Source organism: Corvus kubaryi, unplaced genomic scaffold (assembly GCF_017639235.1).
Source record: "Corvus kubaryi isolate FWS band 111438036 unplaced genomic scaffold, C.kubaryi_AGA036_p1.0 37334, whole genome shotgun sequence".
NCBI classification, from domain to species: domain Eukaryota; kingdom Metazoa; phylum Chordata; class Aves; order Passeriformes; family Corvidae; genus Corvus; species Corvus kubaryi.
In genome coordinates, this window is record NW_024581108.1 from 4,139,374 (window position 1) to 4,160,066 (window position 20,693).

The following is a 20,693-nucleotide window of genomic DNA, read 5'->3' on the forward strand; positions in this document are numbered from 1 at the left end:
CTTGAGAAGATGCTTCTATCTCAATTCTGTGGTGTCCATGCAGCATTCTTCTGTTTTTTTTTTTTTTTTGTTTTTTGTTTCTTTGGTTGGTTTTTTTAAAGGAGAGACCACAGTTTAATTCTACTGACTTGTCCTTCTGATGCTAGTAGGTACTTCCATTAGTACCATTCTTTTGTGTTAATTTTTGTACTGTCTTGGTCTTCTGTTGCTCTTGATAAAATAAAGTTTGTTGTACTAAGATGACAAAGAGGGGAGGATTTAATTTTTTAAAACTCTTTTTTGTGAATTCTGAAAGGGGAAAAAAAGATGTATGGCATCTTCAGTAACTGGAGATGTAAGCAACTGTAAATAAAAGTTGGAAAAGTAACCAGGTAAATATTTTTATTTTTGTCACTTTATTGGCTGAATACTTGCTGCTTTTGGTATGTTCAGCTGATAGATGACAAATAGTTTGGGTGGGTTTTTTTGGTATTTTTTCTTTTTTTACAAGTAAGAGACAGCTGCTACCCTTGAAATGTAGGCAAATTTGATCACACTGTATATCAAACTGACTGAATGAATCAGGATGTGGTGGGAAGTTCTATTTTTATTCTGCAGAAAAAGCAAAGAAAAATGGCAGAAAACTTGCCATGATCTAAAGAGATGGGCAGCTGAATTAATCAAGGAACAGAGCCAGACAAAATTCCTGGGGTGCTGTGTTGCTACTGGAATTATTTAGCTTTTTAAATAGAAAATAAGACTTAGGTGGAGACTTCATTTCTACATACATGAGTCTCCAAAATATTGGGATATTGCGGCCCATCTTCACTGGTCTTTCTGACCCTGCATGCCCTTGCCTATTCTGGTTTGTTTCTTTTGTAGTCACAGAGTGAGAACTCTTCCTTGTGCTTCCATAATTTCCTACCATAGCTGCCTGACCTCCTCTTTCCTCTTTGTTCTTCCTCCTCAGCCATATTAAAAAAGGCTCCCAAAGAAACACAGTCAGAAGTGGTCAAGAGCTTTATTATATGTTACTCAGAAGTTCTGCGTAATCATTTCTGCATCTCTTTCCTCTTGGTGCAGTTCAGATTTCTTCCCACTGGTATCTGGTCGTTGAATCACTGTGTAATAAGTCTGTACAATGAAATACAAAAACCTTCCATGCTTTCTATTTTTGTAAGACATAAATGAAGTCATGAGAACAAAAAGATGTGATCAAGATTCTTATCAAATCACAAAAGAAAGGAGGGAATCTGTTTAAAGTAATGAAATAATAATTTTCATTTTACTTTTCTTGCAAATACTGTCTTTCAAAAAACAGCTCTAGGCTACAGCATGTGTAGTGAAAAATTCAGGTATATGTTCCTGTGGACTTGACAGCTTCACAGTTCTTTTCTTTTTTTAAATAATGACTCTACAAAATTGTTTAGATCAGTTCATCAACTCTCTGCAAGAGAAGTTCATAAACATCTTGCTTTCTTTAGTCCAGTAAGCTTCTTAAACACTCACTGTGTTGTCTTTTTTTCTTACTTATTCCTGTTTTTTTTCTCTGTTCAGTGAGTCCTAGACCAGACTAAATCACACCTTAAAATCCTCTGTTGCACCAACATCAGAACTGGATGCTAAATTTTTTCCAAGCATGGTTGTTGAGATGTAGGCAGTCATATCTGAATTTCCAGTTGTGTGGAAATCTGCAGGAAATCCTTAGTTTTCTTATAAAATCCAAACATAGTCCTGCATGTTTCCCCTAAAGAATATTGTCTGAATTGTGCCTTTTAAGCGTAGGTAGGACCAACTGCTAACTGCTGTCACTTTTACTTTTGGAGTTTGACCTTTAAAGCACCATCTTTAGAAACTCAGTATAATATAATTTCATGCCTTTATATTGACTTCAGACTTTTTTATCCATCTATCCTCTACTTTCGTTTGTCAAGAAACTGGCATTTGCTATTCAGGTGCAGGGCAGCTATGTTTAATTTCATTAGGATGGAAACATTTGGAGAATATTTAATTTTTTCTTTAGCAATCCATTAGAGAACCAGGAGATTTCTGTTTTCCCACTGAAACTGCTCAGTCATTCTTTAAAAGGGATGAAAATACGAACTGGTGATACAGCCTGCCTACTTAAAAGCTCTTTAAGGCATTCGATTAGCAAATTGATGACCACCAAAATTTCCAGGTGCATTAAATGACTGAATTTCAGTTTTATCCACAATGTACTGACATTGTGGAGACTCTTCAAAGTAGTTTTTTGTGGTCCCGTTCTCAGATGGAGATGGTAATTTCATGGGATATGGCTGTTGAGACAAGTAATTCTTGTTGGGAGACAGCCTGCTGCTGAAGCATGCCCGGTGTTCTCTGCTTACCTGATAAAGCACTGGCTTGCAGCACTGCCCAAGTTTTGAATGCACATGTACAAGCAGCTCCCTTTTTGCCCAGTTTGAACTATTTTGAGATTGATCTTTCACCTCAAACAGGATCATGTTTTTTTAATGTCGCACCTAGAAGGTCAGTGGTCTGAGGGACATCAGGACTGTCCTTTGAGCCTAAGACAGGTGGAAGAGGTAGAATAATGAAGTGTTGAAGATGAGAGCATTTCAGAGAGCTGTATGTCAGGCTGTATTCCTCTGAGGGCAAATTTGGGCAGGTAATGCCAACCTGTGTACAGTGGGAGAGAACTATATTAACTTGGTGGTGTGGACCTTAGGATGCTTCAGGCACTAAGTGAATTAATTTCAGCATTGCCTATGGTGCTGCTATGCTGTGCTACAACAGAGGTTAAAAATTACTGTTGCAGCATCATGTCTTCTGCATTCTGGCCTCCCTGTAGGGAGGGAGCAAACACCATAATCGTTAGAACTGTGTTTTGCATTGTGGACTGTTTTAAAATGGAGGAGAAAGAAAAGGATCCTACTTTGAACACAGTTAATGTGTGCTGTATGAATTTAATTATGCTGTTCGCCATAAAAATAGGTTTGACTGTGTTTTCCATCAGCTTACTTTTCTTGTTAGAAGGTAAGGTTCTAAACAGAAATGAAGTTTCTTTTCCTTATTGACTTTTCTCAGAATTAACTGTGGCTGCTGGGCTATTTCCTAGGAGTGTACAACTTGTTTCAATAGCTAGTTTTGCAAAACTCATCTTTTTGATAGTGGTGGCTTTTCATCACTATTTTGCCTATTGATGGACAACAGCCCAAGAAAAAATTGAGAACATATATTTTGAGGGAAGAAGATAGTGTAATTAATTACTTAACAGCATAATGTTCATTGAGTTTATTTTAAAGATAATTGTATTATTTTTAAGCCCATGCAAGTGAAAATGCTGCCTGTTTCTTTGTTTAGTTTTAAACATTGTTAGCAAATCTAGCAACTCTTTTCCATTTTCTTTAGATAAATTCTCTGGGATTAAGTAATATTATTGATGCTTTCAGGAGGAGGTAATCATTGTCCTGCAAAATTATTACTATAGCCTTCAGCAGAATGAGACTATGTCTGACACACTTAGGTTGCATCTTTGCACTGTAAGAACTGAAGCCAGTTTTGTAGCTTACATCAGCTACAGTGCTGGAGATGGCAAGTGAATGAAGTGTTAAAAGAAAACTTGTACATAAATACTTTGAAAGTACATTGATGTACTTTAGGTAAATGGGAATGGGAATCTGTAATGGAAAGTCTTCCTGTTTCAGACACTTTTGTGAATGGCATTTTATCACCGCTTGTACTTGCATTCGAGTTAAAAAAATAATAATTCAGAATGTTTAAATAAAGTACCTAGTTATAATTATGATCATTTCAGAATGCATTTTAAATCAAGGAACTATGCTTTCATGTACACATACTTAGATGTATTGTGTATTTGTTTTTAAATGAAAAGAAACCTGGTCTCCATCTTCCTGTTGACATCAAACAATCCTCTGATATGCAAATCCAGCTATGGGGAGAACAGATACACAGGGTTTGTTTGGATTCAGTCCAAGACTGAAAGAAAATTTTATTTAAAGATGTAATTTATATGCTTTGCCTCATTTAAATGAAAATGAATTTTGAAATAATCCCTATAACTAAAAACATTTTGGTGGAATGTTAAGATCCTTTGTATGACTGATGCGTTTTGCTATAGGTAGTTGAAAAGCATCTTTCTCATACTCCTGTGTGTGTATAAGGTGTAGATGCAGCTGTCAGCTTCTCAGTGGCATGTTTTAACATAGTATGAAAATATTTTTATTTTTGCAGATTAATAAGTGTTTGTTATGTGAACTTTCTTAAGGCGTGTATGAGTGTGAAGTCTGTCTGTGCACACACTATTAAAATACATCTAAGTACTTTGCTTTCCATCTAAAATTTTGCTAGTCTTAATGTTGTTTATGTATTTTCTTTGTGTTTAACTTCAAAACCTGACACAATAAGATTTCTTTGGAAACAGAGGCTAAAAAAACAACAATTTTTTGATCTTTTTACCTTTAACTGCGAAATTTATCATGATTAAACTTGTATATTTTAACATTGGCTGAATTCCAGGTTTTCAGTATGCATCTTTGGAGGACTGTTACTCAGTTGCTGAGTACAATATTTGAAGATGATGTGTATAGCAGAGTGTAATTGCTTTGTGTAAGCTTTAAGAGGCCAGTGAACTGTTACCAGTCATCAGGAATGGTTTTTTATGCAGGATGAAAAATAGTTGAACAGCAGTTCTGTCACTGTAATTTTCAGAAATCACAGTTCCTTTAGTCCCCTTTCATGTATTGGGGAAGTTTTTAAAACTGATGTGACCAATTTCTCTTATATGATCTTAGTTTGTGACTGTGTGATACTGCTATTCTTTTTTTTCCTTCTATTTAGAAAATGAGGGTGTGGAAATCAGTGTTGGTTTAAGGAAGTATTTAGTTTGAGAAGTTCTGTGGCACATACCTTTGTATTTGACCTTTATTTGTTCTGTGGCTTTATACTAGATTACTCTGACCACATTAATCCAACACTGAGGAGTGCTAAATAGTGTATAAATCCTTTATTGGGGTAGGAGTTTTATTTCATTAATGTTGTTTGTGGCCCTGTGTGTGGACCGACTTATACACATGCATTGATGATACATATATTAATGTTTAAGGGAAAAGCTTTCTGTGTCAAGAAATTTTGTTAAACCTTTCTCAGTAGGTTGTGAGCCTCTTGTGTTTTTTGTTTTCTTTTTTTAATTAAGGATTTTCTGTCTTTTTTTTTTTCAGTCATTTTATGTAAGTTTTCATTTTTAATATTCACTGTCCGTCTTTATTTTTTTAAGCATTTTAAGAAACAGAAGAGGTTGATTCCTGAAAGAACAGTTTGGAAGTACTTTGTTCAGCTTTGCAGTGCCTTGGAACATATGCATTCTCGTCGTGTTATGCATAGAGGTAATACAGGATCAAAGATGATTTGTCCTTACTAAACCTTTGACTATGTGAGAATTAAGCTGGTTGGAATCAGTTTTGACAGCTGACACAATGTGTGTTTCTGTAAGGCTTTATAAGTAATAGAAAAGTGAGAGAAGTTTGAGGTTGTACGTTTGTTGTGGTAGTCATTTGTTTGATAGCAAGTTTTTCAAGATAAGCAATAGTTCTGGAAGTGATGGATACCCTGCCATTGCTACTTCATTTTTCTGGCTCTTATTTTCTGTCCTGTTCTTATTCTTCTGTATTTGCCCATTGTCTTGCCCAAGTGTTGTTACCTGCCTTCTTGCACAGATCTGTCAATCCATTCTTTACACCTCTTGCACCTGGTTGTCCTAAGAGCATCTGCTCCTGCTCTGCCTACTTGTGATGTACAGCTCTTCTCCTAGTCCCTTCTCTATTGGATTATGTGCAGGTGTGAGCATTTTCTCCACTTCTCTGCTCCTTTCCATTATTTTCAATCTCTGTGTCAATACTGTGTCCCAACAACTGTTGGAGGTGCCAGCTGTCCCTGTCAGGTGCTAAATTTCCATGGCCCATTTTAAACCTCAGTGCTGCTGTCCCCTCTGGATGTGGTCTTCATTTCACTCCTAACTCTTGAGTCAAAGAAAACAGATCACAGTATAGCTTCTTCTCAGATCTACTATTTTTTTTTCCTTTTTGAAATCCCCCTGGTTATGGATTGTGAGTTGTGTGTGGGCTGTGTCTTTTTGGGTTCAGGTGAAATTACCTGTCCTAGGTTGGTGGCTCCTTGTGCTGGGGTGCAGGTCACTGCCTGATAGAAACAGTCCCTTGATGTCTGCTGAGCTCTGTCATTTGCAGCTAGAAATGTTGCACTCTTCAGCAGATCAGCATTGATACCTCTGCCCCTGCAAATGGCTTTCCCTTGTAATTCTTTTTTTTCCCCTTTGTACAGATGCCTGCAAGTGCAAATGGTACAAAGAGGACATAAAATACAGATTCTTTCCATAGGGTACAAGTATCTTCCTTTAATGCTTTTATAACTAAATTAGTTAATTTCTGTATATCTTAGCTCAAAACAAAAGGATTTAAGTTCCTTAAACTGAAATACTAAGTTCAAAGCTTCTGGCAAACCTATGCCAAATCTATTGGTTCTGTGGTTATGCACCAAAAGCAATGACAATTAAAGCTATTTTTAAGTTGAGCTATATCCATGTTGGGTTATTACAGAAAGGGTTATCCAAACTCCCAAAACTAGGTCAGATGGCAGCAGAACATAATTGCTTCTGTCTTCCTCTAAAGCTTAAAAGGTTTTTTAACTTTTTACTGGAAACCTGAAAATGCTGGTGTTTGAAGGGTAATTAACCATTCCTTTTACTGTGCCTGTATTTTACGCAAACTGTAATCCCTCTTATCAAAGTGAACTGATTTCTGTAAGTTTAGAGCCAGGGTGCATTGCTCTTCAGCAGAGTAAGAGCTAAACTCCCTTGCCAAACAAATAACAGGTCAGTTTATTTAAGGTAAGTACCTTGTTAGAAATCAGAATAAAAGTCTCTGGTGTTGTCTCTAAGGGCTTGGATTAAAACTTAAACTGGATATTACTTGTGAAAAATAACTGTCTGGGGTTTGCATCATTATTTTTCTTTGTTTCTACTTGATTAGCCCAATTCTCTTGACGAGTTCACATAACCATTCTCCTGAGTAAACTTGCCTTTTTTTTTTTTTTTTATGCCTGCTCTTACAGAGAATCAGTTGTCTATTCCAAATAAGTAACGTTATGCCACTGTGGGTAATTTGATCAGCAAAAGTGATGAAAAATGTTTTACAGTTCTTGAAAACATTCTTGGGCTGTTACTTAAGGCATAGCAAAAGAGGTTCTCTAGTTCTAATGTAAGTCCTTCTATGTAGCCTTGTATAAAGTAGTAGTGAACTCCCCTGTATATGCTGCTGGAATTTGGGTGTGTGGTTTTTTGTTTGCTTGTTTTTAAAAAAAAAATACTTTCCATGACTCTTGGTTTTCTTTGCTTGAGTGAAGTTCTACATTGCAGGTCCATTCTTTCTGAATAGCACTGTCAAATCTTACCAATATTAGCTGTAAATAAAATCCTCTTTTGGTCTGTTATTAATAGAACAGTAGCTTTTCTTGCAACATCACTGTGACTCTGACAGTTTTAAATTTGTTCTTCTTTCAGATATAAAGCCAGCAAATGTGTTCATTACAGCTACAGGAGTAGTAAAGCTTGGAGACCTTGGACTTGGTCGATTTTTCAGCTCCAAAACCACAGCTGCACATTCTTTAGGTAAGCTTTCTCTGTGATACAGGTGTTGGACAGGTAGAGGTTTTTACATGGTGGAAATACTGTGCCCACTCAGGAGGAGGAAGAAAAGGGTTAGGACCAGCTAAAGCTCTTCCTAAGTAGTAATAAAACCATGGTGCCAAAGGTGTTCTTAATAAAAAAATGGTCAGCACTATGGACAAATACAGAAAAGCTGTAACACGGAGGCATTACTTTCAGCATACTTGGGGTATTTCCCCTCCTTTGTTTGGATAACTTAATGCGCATTTCTACCTCTTAACAAATCTTTAAGACAGTAGTGTTTCCTAGAAATGCCAGGAAAAAATAAGGTGGTAATATGGACGCATTTTTAAAAAATTGACTTGAACTTCAGTCAGTGTTGGAAGGAATCTAGTAATTCTGTGTGCCTGCATGAGTAGCACTAACGACCTGTTGGTTACATGGTTTCAAAGGGCTCTCAGAGGAGCTTCCCTTTTTTAAGGTGATATTTCTCGATATAAACTAAGGTAGGTGAGGGGAGTTCAGAACTGGGGTTTGTGAGCCATAAAAACTTTAAAAACAAAACCCCCAAAACAAACAACAAAAACAATACCCAGATAGCTTTTTTTTTTCAGTCTTGTTTTTATAAGTTTTCTGAAATGCTCAGTTTGCTTTTTGCTAGCTTACAAAACTAGCAATGTATTATCTATATCCAAACAAAATATTCATGTCATTTACATCTTTTGAGTAGCATGTGGAGACTAGGATGATTAAGAAGCTTTTAAAGAAGAAAAATTAAATATTTGGCATGTATTTTAAGTTTTAAAGTAGGTAATGGATAAATGACAGAATCTAAGAGGATCTCTGTAGAAGGGAAAAGCCTTGTAAATAGAATAACATGTTCTTTAAAGAGAAATGTAGGAATTAGTGTTCATAATACTGTTAAGTTGGGTTTTTGTAGATAAGAAAAAATTCTTTTCCCTCACTGAAGTGTCTGTGTTTGGTGGTTGCTGAATTCCAGCTTGTTTGTTGATTGCATGTTTGTCATGTTTGTGCCACATTTTTGTTGTGAGTGATACATGTGTTCATGGCCAAAAATACAGTATTTTGAACAGGCAGTTTTTGACACTACCCTTACTTCCCTGTCCTCCAAGAAGCCTTTGGTCACTCTTTTGTGCCTTCCAGTTTTTAGCATGTTGGGTGCACACTGGTAAAGTCAAACCCATGGATAACTGCTGAGGTGTTAATGGGAACCCCAGACACAGAGTGCAGTCTTGCATTAAGGACAGTGAGGAGGAGTGGAGAGCCCTGGCTGGAAATGTGCTTGGGTTCCACACTGAGGATCAGTCAGATGTGGCACTGAACATCTGATACTGTCACAGGGAGCAGTGTGTCACCTGAAGTGCTGCTGTCCACGCTGCCCTTGTCAGCCAGCGGCCATCTCTGGCAGCGCTGTGGAGAGGCTGCGTTGGGTTCTTGTCGGTGGATTCTGCTACTGCCTGCAAATGGAAGGAGGGTGGGAGGGAGCTGTAAACCCTAATGTGAGGATGAGGAGCTCATGAATAAAGCAGAAGTCAGCAGTGAGGGCGGGAGAGTAGACTTGTGTTCTGAGGCACAAGTCAGGAAGTTAAAGAGGAGCAGGCTGCCTCAACCCTGGATTATTTTGGCTCATGGCAGGGGAATGGTTGTGAAGGCTGAGCTGGAAATTTAAGAAAGCTGAAGACTTAGCCAGAGTTAAAAACAGTGTAAAACCCCCGAGCCCTTTATAGCTCATCTTTTACAGATCCAAGAGTCCTCCAGAGAGGGAGGGGAGGATGGCAGCTTTGTTTCTTATGTTGGTTGCTGTGTCTTGGTAGAGGAGTTATTTTTTATTTTCTTTTTTCCCATCTCCTCTTTTCCCATTTCTCCCTTAATTATGACCTAATGTCAGAATTCAGCCTAGAAAAAAGGTTTGTGTCAGCTGTTAACTTAGGCTGCAGGGGAGACAGTGACTTTCTGATTTATCATGTCACTAGCAGAGACCACTTCTTAAATTAATTTCTTCTGCAGTTTCTGATGCTGATTTTCTTGAAATTTCTTTCAAAGTTGTATCTTTTTATGATTCCATAAACCTTTGGTGCATGTAACCTAGTAAATTACAAACATATGTGTAGCAATTTATACTTGTTTACAGGCTTTATAAAAATTTCAGTAGCAAACTAGATTCAGGCTTTCAGAGATAAAGAAATGTACTAAAATTTTAATTAGCTACAGCTTCTAACTGCTAATTATGAATAATACTGATTTAATTAGAATATTTACTGATCGTCCATTTTAAACAAATGAAAAAACTGCACTGGACAGGGTTTGTTCATGTTCTTAACTCTTTCTATACAGCTTTATCAAGAAGTAGAATTTTGTATTGTCATGTCTATATCTTTTTGGAAATGAAAAACCTCTTACAAAAGTGCAAAGGAAACAGAGTCATTTGGTATTGTTGATTTGATACAAACTTGACAAAATTTCTTATTTTCAGAAGACTTTATATTAGAAAATATGATCCAACAAAGGGTTCTTATTCCTTTCCCTAGAACTGTTAGGGTTTTCTTGCTGTTGTTGTTTTAATGGCTGAATGCCAGTCCTTTTTCTCCTTGGTGAAATGGCAGTTCTAAGGCCAGCTCATGGATATGTGCATTTTTTTTTTTTTTTTTGTTAGCCCTTCAGGGGATGTAAAGATAAATCCAACTTTCCATATTTCAGTTATAAAAAGAATCCCTTGAGTTCTGTGCTGTGGCTGTGCTGTAAGGCTGCACAGTGTGCTGTCCAGACAGGCACTGCCACCAGCACGGGGATACCTTCTTGCAGGGCAAAGGAGCAGATCTGCAATCTTCTTAAAATGCTTGAATGCAGAGAATCATCTGCATGGAATTCTGGTCTTCTGTGTTTTGACAACTGTCATTTCCATGATACTGCTATCCCCAGCACAGACTGTACTGTGTGAGGGGTTTGACTATAAACTCACGTAGGTTGTGGAGAATAAAATACCTTGTGAAAATGTGTGCAAATCCTCTCCTCCCCTCTTATGTATGGGTCTCTAACCCAGCAGCGTGTGAGCTGAGGTGGTGGTTTGCAGCACCGTTCTGTGAATAGAATAAACTCCACTTAGGTACTGTACGCTGAGGGTGCAGGATCTGAGAGTGGTTGGGTAAGGCTGGCAGGGAAATCTGCAGTTGAGTCATTGCAGTCATCAAAGAAGCTGTGTTAAAATAGCTCTTGTATTTTATGTACAGAAACATGAGCTCTCTTACAGTAGTTTGAAAGCTGAAGAGAAGTCATTGTGTTGTTATAAAATAACACAAGATATTTATAGATTGACTTCTGTAGAAGGGCTGTTTGCACATTGTGGGCTAGGTTGCAGAATCACTTTGGATAAGTGCAGTATTTCGGGTCCTATATCTAAAGATGAGCCCTTGACTTAGAAATCTCCTATAGCTATGTTAAATAAGTACAAACCCCTGAACATTATAGAATCATTAGGGTTGGAAAGGACCTCCAAGCTGCTTATTTGTGATGTGGTCTGTCTGCAGCATCCACATTCATCTTGTTAAGCACATTGTGTTGAACTCTGTATTATGAAATTGCTGTGATCTCATGGACACTGAGTCATACATAAGCTGTGTCTTTTGATTACTTAAATTTGGCCTTTTTAGCTCCCTTCCTGAACTCTGATAGTTACGTATTCCAATGCATGAAATGTCAATTTAGATTTAACATCTACCAGGCAGGTTTTTCTCCCAGCCTAAAAATGCTTGATAGCTTTTAGAGCTAGTAACTATTTTAGAGCTAGTAACTGTATTAGAGCTATTGAACTGTATTTCATTCCACTCCTTGATGCACTTGTTTAACTTGGATGCATTGTGAGTTACATGTTTATCCAGGTAGTAAGGTGGACTGTTTGTATCATAACTCCTTTCTGCGTAGTGGATTATTTGCCTCTGATCCTTCAAATACTTCCTGCTTCCTGCTCTGTATTAACCACCATTTCCATTGTGTCCATTCCCTCTGCCAGTAACAGGAAGCTTTCATAAAGACTCAATACTTTCTGGATCTATAGCATCTCTAAAGGGAGGGAGCTCCAGAGCAGCAGCAGATTCTGAGGAGATGCTGTATTTGACCCAGGCCATTTTCAAGGAGTTTACTGTTCAGACTTGCAGGTTATCACAGATCTGCAAATGCAGTGAGCAGAATGCTGAAGTTCCCGATTTTGTTCTTAAAAACATAGGCACCTCAATGATTTAGCTCTTTTTCTTGTATTATCCCACTTCTGTGTTTTCAGATGAGTAAAGGTAGCCAGGAAGTTGCATATCTCTGTACTAGTGGGATGCTGTATTTCACTTACCAGAACAAAAGATCCAGGAAGGAAATACAGCATATAATCACTCTGGTAGTTGCTTGCCAGCAGCACAGCTATGTCCCAAGATTGCTCACAGCGATAAAGGATCATTGCAATGCTTTCAGTAGTTCCTGAATGTCAGAATAATGAATCTTTAGTGTCAAGTTCTGTTAAAAACAGTTTACAAGTAATAATGATGTCTGAATCTTCAGGTTGTTTGTGTGATTCCATGAGTAATATAACTAATTTCAATTCCTTTCACTAGTTGGTCATCGGGGGCTCAGGTTGTATTGCAGTGAAGGTGTTACACTAGGCTAAACGCTGTAAAATGGTAACATTTGTTCTTGCTTTTCACTATCATCAATCTTTCACAGTCATATCAGACCCCTAATGTATCAGCAGGCTTCCCAGAGCTACTGGTTAAAATTACCTTTGCTTTTGGTAGACTATGAACCTTCAAACCTCAGTATTTTCAGCTGCCCCCTGTGGATTCTGTGAAGCCTCTTTCTGGCACATTACTCACTGCCAGCCACTTGTGTGATATCTCAGAGCAGCAGAGGCACTGCTGCTGTAGCCAGTGAACAACTACATTACTGTTAAACTTACTTTTGTTAGATAAATTCTGCCAACAAAGCATCAGAATACACTAAACCAGTGCTTTAATTAAGGGATGCAAAATGCAGCTGAAATTTTTCAGAGATGTCCAAGCTCACAAGTCCTTGGGGTGTTAAAAAAAAATTCAAGAGGGAAATAAAACAGTAAGGGTAATAAAAATATGAAACCTGTGTCATTCCAAATGTTGTTTAATTGCAGTTCCTAATCTTAAGATATCTGTCACTAAGTGCCATTAAAGTACTGATGTTGATACATTGGAAAACAGAGTTGCTTCTGAATATTTTGGTAGTTATTTTGGTCTTGTGGTCTACCTGTCTGCTTGGCTATTGTTTCACAGGAAAAACTGTTGTGGGTGAATGCAAATACCCTATGAGAGAAAATGTCTCTCACAGTACTCTCGAGTTGCCTTTCCCCAGCCTTTCTCCTTTAAAGCTGTTACCATGTGCAGCCTCAGTTCAGAGCTGTACTGATTGCCCAGCCCAGCGCTGAGGGGCAGGGGCTGTGGCACTCTCTGCTTTCCCAGAGCTGGAAATCTCCTCCAAATGTTTAGGGGGCCAGATCCATTGGAGGATACCACATGGGGACCTCTGTCTTTGCCTATCTGTTACAGAAGCAGTTTATAGGGATTTTCAATGTTGTCTGCCAGGGAGCAGGTCAGGTGAAATTCTGGGTTACCAGCAGCAGTGGCCTGACCTGACCTAGGTGGTTCTGGGTTTTGCTATCTGAGCTGTGCCTTTCAAGTAGGAAAGTAATTCTCCCTCCTCCTTACTGCCTAAGAATTCATGACAGTTTGACATGCAGCATTCCTTAGAGGTAGGGCACATTTTCAAAACAAAACCCTTAACTTTGGGAAATTATTAGAGTAAAATTATCTGTCTGATTACTTAAAGCTATTTAACCTGATTATTCAGGTTAAATAACTTTTAAGTACTTCTATATTCACTGTATCTCAGTTTCCAGTATTCATGCAGAGATCAATTCTGAATTAGCCTCTTCTATTCAGAAGAGCAGAAGTTAAACCAGATCCTTGTCTTACAATAATGTGTGAGGTTCATACTACAAATTACAAAAATGAGAAATTGCTGATTTTAATCACTGGTGGTGTTGCAAGATGTTTGGTTTCAAAATAAAATCAGCTTGAATTGACAGAAATCAGCTGGTTTTCGTCATTGGGATTCAGTGCTTAAGAAAATATTCAAACAAAATTGAAGTAAAAATCTGTATAAATCTGTGACTTTTTTTGCTTGTTAGGCAGTCATTTTGGGGGACACAGGGAGAAAGTTCAGGAACGATGCACTAAAATTGCCACTGCCATTATTTTCCGTAACTTCTTTTTCTTATTGTTCTGTCATATATGAAGCCAGCACTCAGATACTTCTTTGTAATGACACTTTTTTAGAGCTGAAACATCTCTCAGTATTGTGACACAGATGGATAGAGCTTGATTAAAATCAAGGGGAGAGATGTTCCAGGGTATCCAGTATAAATTTACTCTGGGACAGTCCTAATAAATGCTGCTTTTCAAGAGCAGACATTTCCAGAGCCCATAGCTCTTAGACAGGATTAATCTGGAGCAGGCACAGGTTTCAACTATTCAAAGAAGCTGTGTTTATTAGTTTCAAAAGCAGCCTTTTCAGGTTTGTCTCTTCTCAAAGGAAGAACAGACAACTTGCAAAACAAAAAATTCAGCCCATGGAAGAGAATTTCTAGCTGTTGTTCCTAGCTACAGTGATAACAGTTTGGAAAGGTAGCAGGGATGTGTGTGTAGTTCCTTGGTTCTCTTCAAGAGAAAAAAATTACTTAATGAGGTTCCTTAAAAGCAAAATTTGGAAGTATTCTACAACTGCATCGTTCTGGTAATGAGGTATGAGTAGTGAAAATAAAGCTGCATTGGATGAAATAGATACCTAATTCATGTATTTCTGTCACACTGAAGTGTCGTAAGTATCAGTTGAAATTTTACGTGTAGCAAAATGAGAAATAGAAGATGAAAAATATTCTTCAACCAGGAAAACTAATTTTACTACTGCATAACAACAAAGTTTCATTCAAAAATACTTGTGTGTTTTTTGCAGTTGGTACACCTTATTATATGTCTCCAGAGAGAATACATGAAAATGGTTACAACTTCAAGTCTGACATCTGGTCTCTAGGCTGTCTGCTGTATGAGGTAATAGTGATATATACAGTGAACTTAATAACACTCTTGTACTTTCCCCTTCCCCTGCCCCCCTCACCCTTACATAACTTCAGCATGTGAAATACTTTTATTTGTGTTTTACTTGAAACTTGCCTTGACCGGGCTTGCTACAAAGATTTTACAGCAATTTCTTGAAGACTGGGCATGACTGAAGGATTAATAAATGAATAATAGCAAGCACATGTAAAATTGTTCTAGGTTTTTTCATGGCCTTTGCTGATTATATGATTTTGTTAATAAATGCATTGAGAAGTAGTAGGACTGACTTGAATATGTAAGTAATGCTTTTAAATACTGCAGTATAGTTATTTTAATACAAATTCCTTATTTTTATAAATTCTTGAAGTAAAATGATAAAAAAGGTTTACTGTACTTATTGCTACTAGCTTGGATGAACTCTCAAGATAATAACTTCCGTTGCACGCACATGTAGTTTTTCTCCTCCTGGGGTGGTTAAACTGCAATTGTTTAGTTTCTGTATTGCTACAGTCAAGATTGGTGAGTGACACATAATTTTAAATAATACTATATTCTGAGAAAATAAAGAGACAGGGCAAATTGAAAGTGAGGGAAATGAAAGTGTGAAGAACAGGTAGGCTTCTAAGACAAGTAAGTCTTCCAAGTTCTTTGTGTATCATTTCTTGATCAGAAGAATAAACACTTGTGCTGAATGATGCTGGGAAAAAAAAAATTCTTCCATCAGCAGTGGCAGTGAAGTCTTCCCAGTCATGTTCCAGGTAGAAACCAATAAACTCAAGTCACTTTTTGTTTACCTACAAGGCACCTGCCTCAGTGGGTCAGCAGAACACATTTAACACTTACTCTGCAGTATCAGCCCCTCCTTGTTTATTTTAGGATTTTATAGAAGACATTGGCAGCCTGTGAAGGTTGGATGTTACTGCTAGGTGAATCATCTCCAGTAATATTTTCTTACTTTCCATCACTGACATGTTGCTTTGAATATTCAAAGGACAAATAGCTATATTGCAAGGCTGCAGTTGCAGATCTGTGTGTAGCTATTGCTTCTAAATCCTGGGGATCATTCAAGGTATGAAGTCCAGGTGACAGCAAGTATTTAGAAAGTTTGAACCCTGAGCTAAAACTTAATCCTGTATTGGGATTCCCCAATATTGACCATGGCAGCTGCCTTGAATTTCAGTGCTCTGCTTTACACACTTGTGCAAGCCCTAAGGTAGCATAAAGGTAGATGAGCATTTTTCAGTATTACTATTTCTTTGCCCCTCATTGATTTGCTTGAGGATTTTTTAAATCTGGAAACAAACAAATAAAACCTTTGAATTACCATTATATAAAATCCCCATGGTTTAAGGCTAGTTTTTCTTTTATGTTATGTGAAATTAAATTGCTGAATATAAATCAGTAGTACTTGTCCAAAGATTTTTTTTTTTAAGCTTGCTGTGTTAATGCTGGTAGAGTATATTAAGCACCTATGTGACTATTACATTTTTCTTTGATGTGGTAGATAACTCCAAAATATCTAAATACCTCAGTTCCACTGATCACCTCAGCATCATGAAATACCATTCTCCTTTGATTTATTTTAGAGGTTTTACCAGGATGCTATTTAAGTTGATATGGAGTAATGTTTGTTTTCCTTATTGCAAGAATAAAATAATTATTAGGACCCTTGCTGTTGATATATATATTATATAGCTACAAAATGTGGCACTGTCTTCAACTGTAGCTTCTAATTTTTTTAGAAGTGCTTTTAGTTGATTCTGCAACGTACCAGGTGTTTGTGGTGGGTTTTTTTGTTTTGGAAGTTTATCTTCAGCGTTAATCTGTAATTTTGAAATTTCAGGTATAGCAAATTCAAAATACACGCTCAGCATTTTTCTTACTATTACTATTTTTTCTTAATTATTTGAAAGTGGTTACTTAATGTTCTTTAAGACTTGGGTGGACTAATGAATGGTATTTTTTTTCATCTGTGCAGTTTTGTGCTGGGTGTCTTTCTGTTATTTGTCTATTGCCTGCATTTTAGCATATTTTATTACGTTGATTTCATGGTGATGTGTGTTCATATGTACTCTGGATTGTCTCCAGCTTAATTGGAGAAAAGCTGTGGCAAGTTGATCACATCTCAGTAAATGCTTAATTGCCTCTAAACTCTTCAGTTATGGTTTAATTTAAGTTTTAACTAACTTGCTGTAATGTATGTTATTTTAAAAAATTATTATTTCTACTGCATATTACAGTCTGCTATTCAATGCTAACTGTGTGGCCAGTAAGATTTTGCAGAAGCATGTTTTAAAGTCTGAATTTTTTAGAGCCCCAGGTATTTCTGAAACCTCAAAAACACTACCAGTGGAGTTTTAATTGATATGCAACAAAGTAGACTTTACTAATTAAAATCAAGATGCTGTGCTTTTGCTACATGGACCTTTACATGGAAAAGTAGGTCTTACACATTTCCTTTTATTGTTCAGCGTAGCAATTGCATCCTTACAGGGTTGTAGGTTGGTGGCTTACAGTTCAAAAAAAAAAAAAAAAAAAAAAAGAAAGGGAAAAAAAAAGAGAGAGAGCGAGCTGCCACCAGCCCTGAAGACAGACAGTGGGCTTTCGTCCCTCAGACACCCCCAGAATACTAATCAGCAAAGTCAGACCCTGGAGGTCAGGGAGCAAGTCAATCATTCTAGCGATCGTCTCAGTGTGGAGGATCAAATTAGCCTGAAAAATTCAGCTGCTGGGAGGAGAGGGCGAGCAGCTGTCAGGGGCAGCAGCGAGATGCACTAATGAACCAGATGAATAGTGCAAAAGCTTGAAAATAAAAACAGGACAGTTGACATTTTTCATCTGTCAAAGCAGGAGATGCATGAAAATATAGTATTCCTGTTTTAACTCCTTAGGGGACATTCAGAATTTTTTTAACACTCGGTAGCATTCAAACAAAAGTACTTTTTAATGAACACCTAGAGTACGGAAATGAGTATCTGTGCATTTATTTAGAATTTCTGCCTGCATACAGACCCTGCAGTTGATTTTTCTTTTTTTTTTTTCCCTTCTTTCCTTTTTTTGGTCTTTAGCTTGCATTTTTAACATTCTTTTTAAGGTAAGAGACAATGCCACGTAAATACAAAAATTAACATTATTTTAGCAGTACAGATTGGGAGGAGTGTAGGATGGAACTGTAGCATCATATTTGTTTTGGGAGCTTGAAAATTTTTTATTCTTACTTGAAGGTAATATGAAAAAGTACTGAACCATTTGAGAGCAAGTTAATGATACATAAAATAAATGTAAGGGTATTTTGGTAATTTTTTTCATACATTTCCCCCAGTGATATTGATGCTTAGACATGAAAGAGTTAAGCTGCTATCTGGAAGACCACAAGACAGATGAGAGCCATTTTCAGCTTGTCCTGTCCCTGCTGAAGCTCACTGAGTAGCACAGCATGGACTAGCGTGTTTCACACACACTCTGCCTGTCTGGGGAATGTACACATTGTCCTTCCAAAATCAAACTTATTAGCACATGTAGAAAAGGGTGACTGACTTTGGGGCAGCTCCACACTCAGAGCAGCATTCGTGCTGCTGCAGTTAAAAGACTTCATAGGCTTTGAACAGAATGGAGAGATTTTAAATGAATTTTAAAGTTTCTAATCCAGCTAGCCATTATATTTATTTCTGCCTTAAATGGGAAGTTGTAATATTGTCTGGAAATAAAGGGTAGATTTATTAATGTTGGTTTTAAGCTAATCAATTATATAAGTGCTCTGCAACAGATTTTTTTTGGTTTTGTATTGTAATTGTAGATTATAGACATAGGTGCCAGTTCTGTGCTTGTGATGGAAGTGTGGGGATTTTTTTTTTTTTTTAAGTATTTTTGAATAACATCCTGAATTACGAAGTTTTTGGGTCTGAGATTCTGGAAGTATAGATGATAGCTTTTTCTTGCTTTCAGAACCCCCAACTATATTGAAGTCTATTGTCACGGCTGTGGAAGGTTACAAAATCTGCTACTATTATCTAATGTTATCTACACAATGCCTTGCTTTAGGTTAGATAATGTTTTCCTATAAGTTACATGTTTTCTTCCAAAAGGTCTTCAGAGGAAAACTACAGTTTTGGATTTTTTTTGGCTTCCCTTGTGGTGCAAGGACCCTCCACACTCAGCAATATTGTAAACTACTGAATTTCCCCTCATAGTCTATTAATACAACCCTAAAGGTGTGCAATTCAGATATTGCAATGTAAGGATTGTGGCAGCTATGGTTGTATGACATAGAACAAGTACATACAGTGGTTACGAGAATAGTTTTGGAACTTCTTGTTATTAGCACTGCAAAGCTCCCTCTAAGCAGAGCATTGAGAGTCACTAAGAATCACTTTTGATTTGTTAGTATTACAGATTTTGTGACAAAATAGCTTTACTTAAAGACGCAAAAGAAAACTGTACATTTTCTTAAACAGATGGCTGCACTGCAGAGTCCCTTTTATGGTGATAAAATGAACTTGTACTCCCTGTGCAAGAAGATAGAACAGTGTGACTACCCACCTCTCCCTTCAGATCACTATTCAGAGGAAGTAAGTAATTTTCCTTTTCATGGGCTGGATCCCCAGTTTATGTAAGCTGGCACGCTTCCAGGGAAGTAAATGAACTTGTGTGATTTTATGTTATTTGCAGATTATGCCTATAAGTGTTTGCTTGTTGAACTTACTCAAATGTTCCTGTCAAAACAAGTCTCTCATGATCTATATTTGAGGGTATTAATGATGGAAACGTCATACTGTTAGATTCTCAATTTCATTGAGCTTCCTTGCAAGTATGACAAAATGCTTTCCCAGAATGCACAATGATATATGTTCCACATGCCAGGATGGGATAGAGTCTTACATCTGTAGTGTGTTTTTCTAAAAGCACAACTATACAAGTTTATGTTGCTCAGTAAATTAGTGCTCTGGCCTGTTCCTCTAGGGGCCTGCATTAAAACAGATATAATGTAACTCAGTAGTAAAAATGAATTGTTCAGTTCCCATTTGTCTACATTATAAAACTGGGATGTGCTGTTCAGTACAATTGAACAGCAGTTCTTTTGCAAGAAGGAGTGGTTCTTGACAAGACTAAGAGTAAATTTCAGAGAAATAATATAACAATAATAATAATTTAGAGACATAATATAATTGAATATGAACAATATACTCCTGCATGTCGCAGCAGTGTTTGTTTTAAGCAGAGAGCTAACGGTTCTTACTGTCATTAGTGCATTTAAGGGGGAGTACTTGCTTTTATGAGGTCTAAAATGAAAAGAAACTAAACAAAATAAATACTTTTCTTAGTGTAACAGAATGAGAAAATAGAAATGCTTGCTTGTTAATGTTCTGAGATGCCAGTTTTGAAATACTTTCCCACTTTGAGAAGAACAGGGCTAACTGATAGAAGCTGTAAACCAAAGAACAGGTATTAGTAACCAATTCTAATTGAATTCAGACTACATGAATTAAAGATTACTTTGAAAACGCAAATAAATACAAGCACTGAAATACTTCTAATAAACATAAAACATTATACAATTTCATTTATAGACTAGGGGTTGTAATTCTGAACCTTAAATTTTCTTGCATCCAAAGACAGTGATTGGACTATTAATAAAAGATTACTGCTCAGTGTTTTGTTTTGTATTTAAAGTGACAATTTTTCCCCTTTTATGAAACAAACTGGACTTAAAAAGATAATGCGGTGACATTACAAAGGCTGAAATAATGATCTATTGTGTAATTTATACACTGTACCTCTTTTGTGGGTTTGCTGATTAGTCATTTTACCTTGGCCATTTTTAATTATTATTTATTGTAGACTCTAAATATGGCAGTTCATATAACCAGCTTCAGAACTGGAGGCCTAGAAAT

General features: G+C 36.9%; 1 protein-coding gene across 4 annotated transcripts in view; it reads left to right on the plus strand.

Moving 5' to 3' along the window:
- The window catches only part of NEK7 (NIMA related kinase 7), a 70,252-nt gene that overhangs the window by 36,868 nt on the left and 12,691 nt on the right, over window positions 1-20,693 (plus strand). For 2 of the 4 annotated variants that reach the window (XM_042029921.1, XM_042029923.1), the window contains exons 6-9: window positions 5,255-5,363; window positions 7,553-7,660; window positions 14,699-14,793; window positions 19,257-19,370. In XM_042029921.1, coding sequence (XP_041885855.1) covers window positions 5,255-5,363; window positions 7,553-7,660; window positions 14,699-14,793; window positions 19,257-19,370 — 426 coding nt within the window. Of the gene's footprint in view, window positions 1-5,254; window positions 5,364-7,552; window positions 7,661-14,698; window positions 14,794-17,870; window positions 17,897-19,256; window positions 19,371-20,693 lie in introns of all 4 variants that reach the window. The other 2 variants (XR_006016385.1, XM_042029924.1) reach the window with 2 other exon arrangements.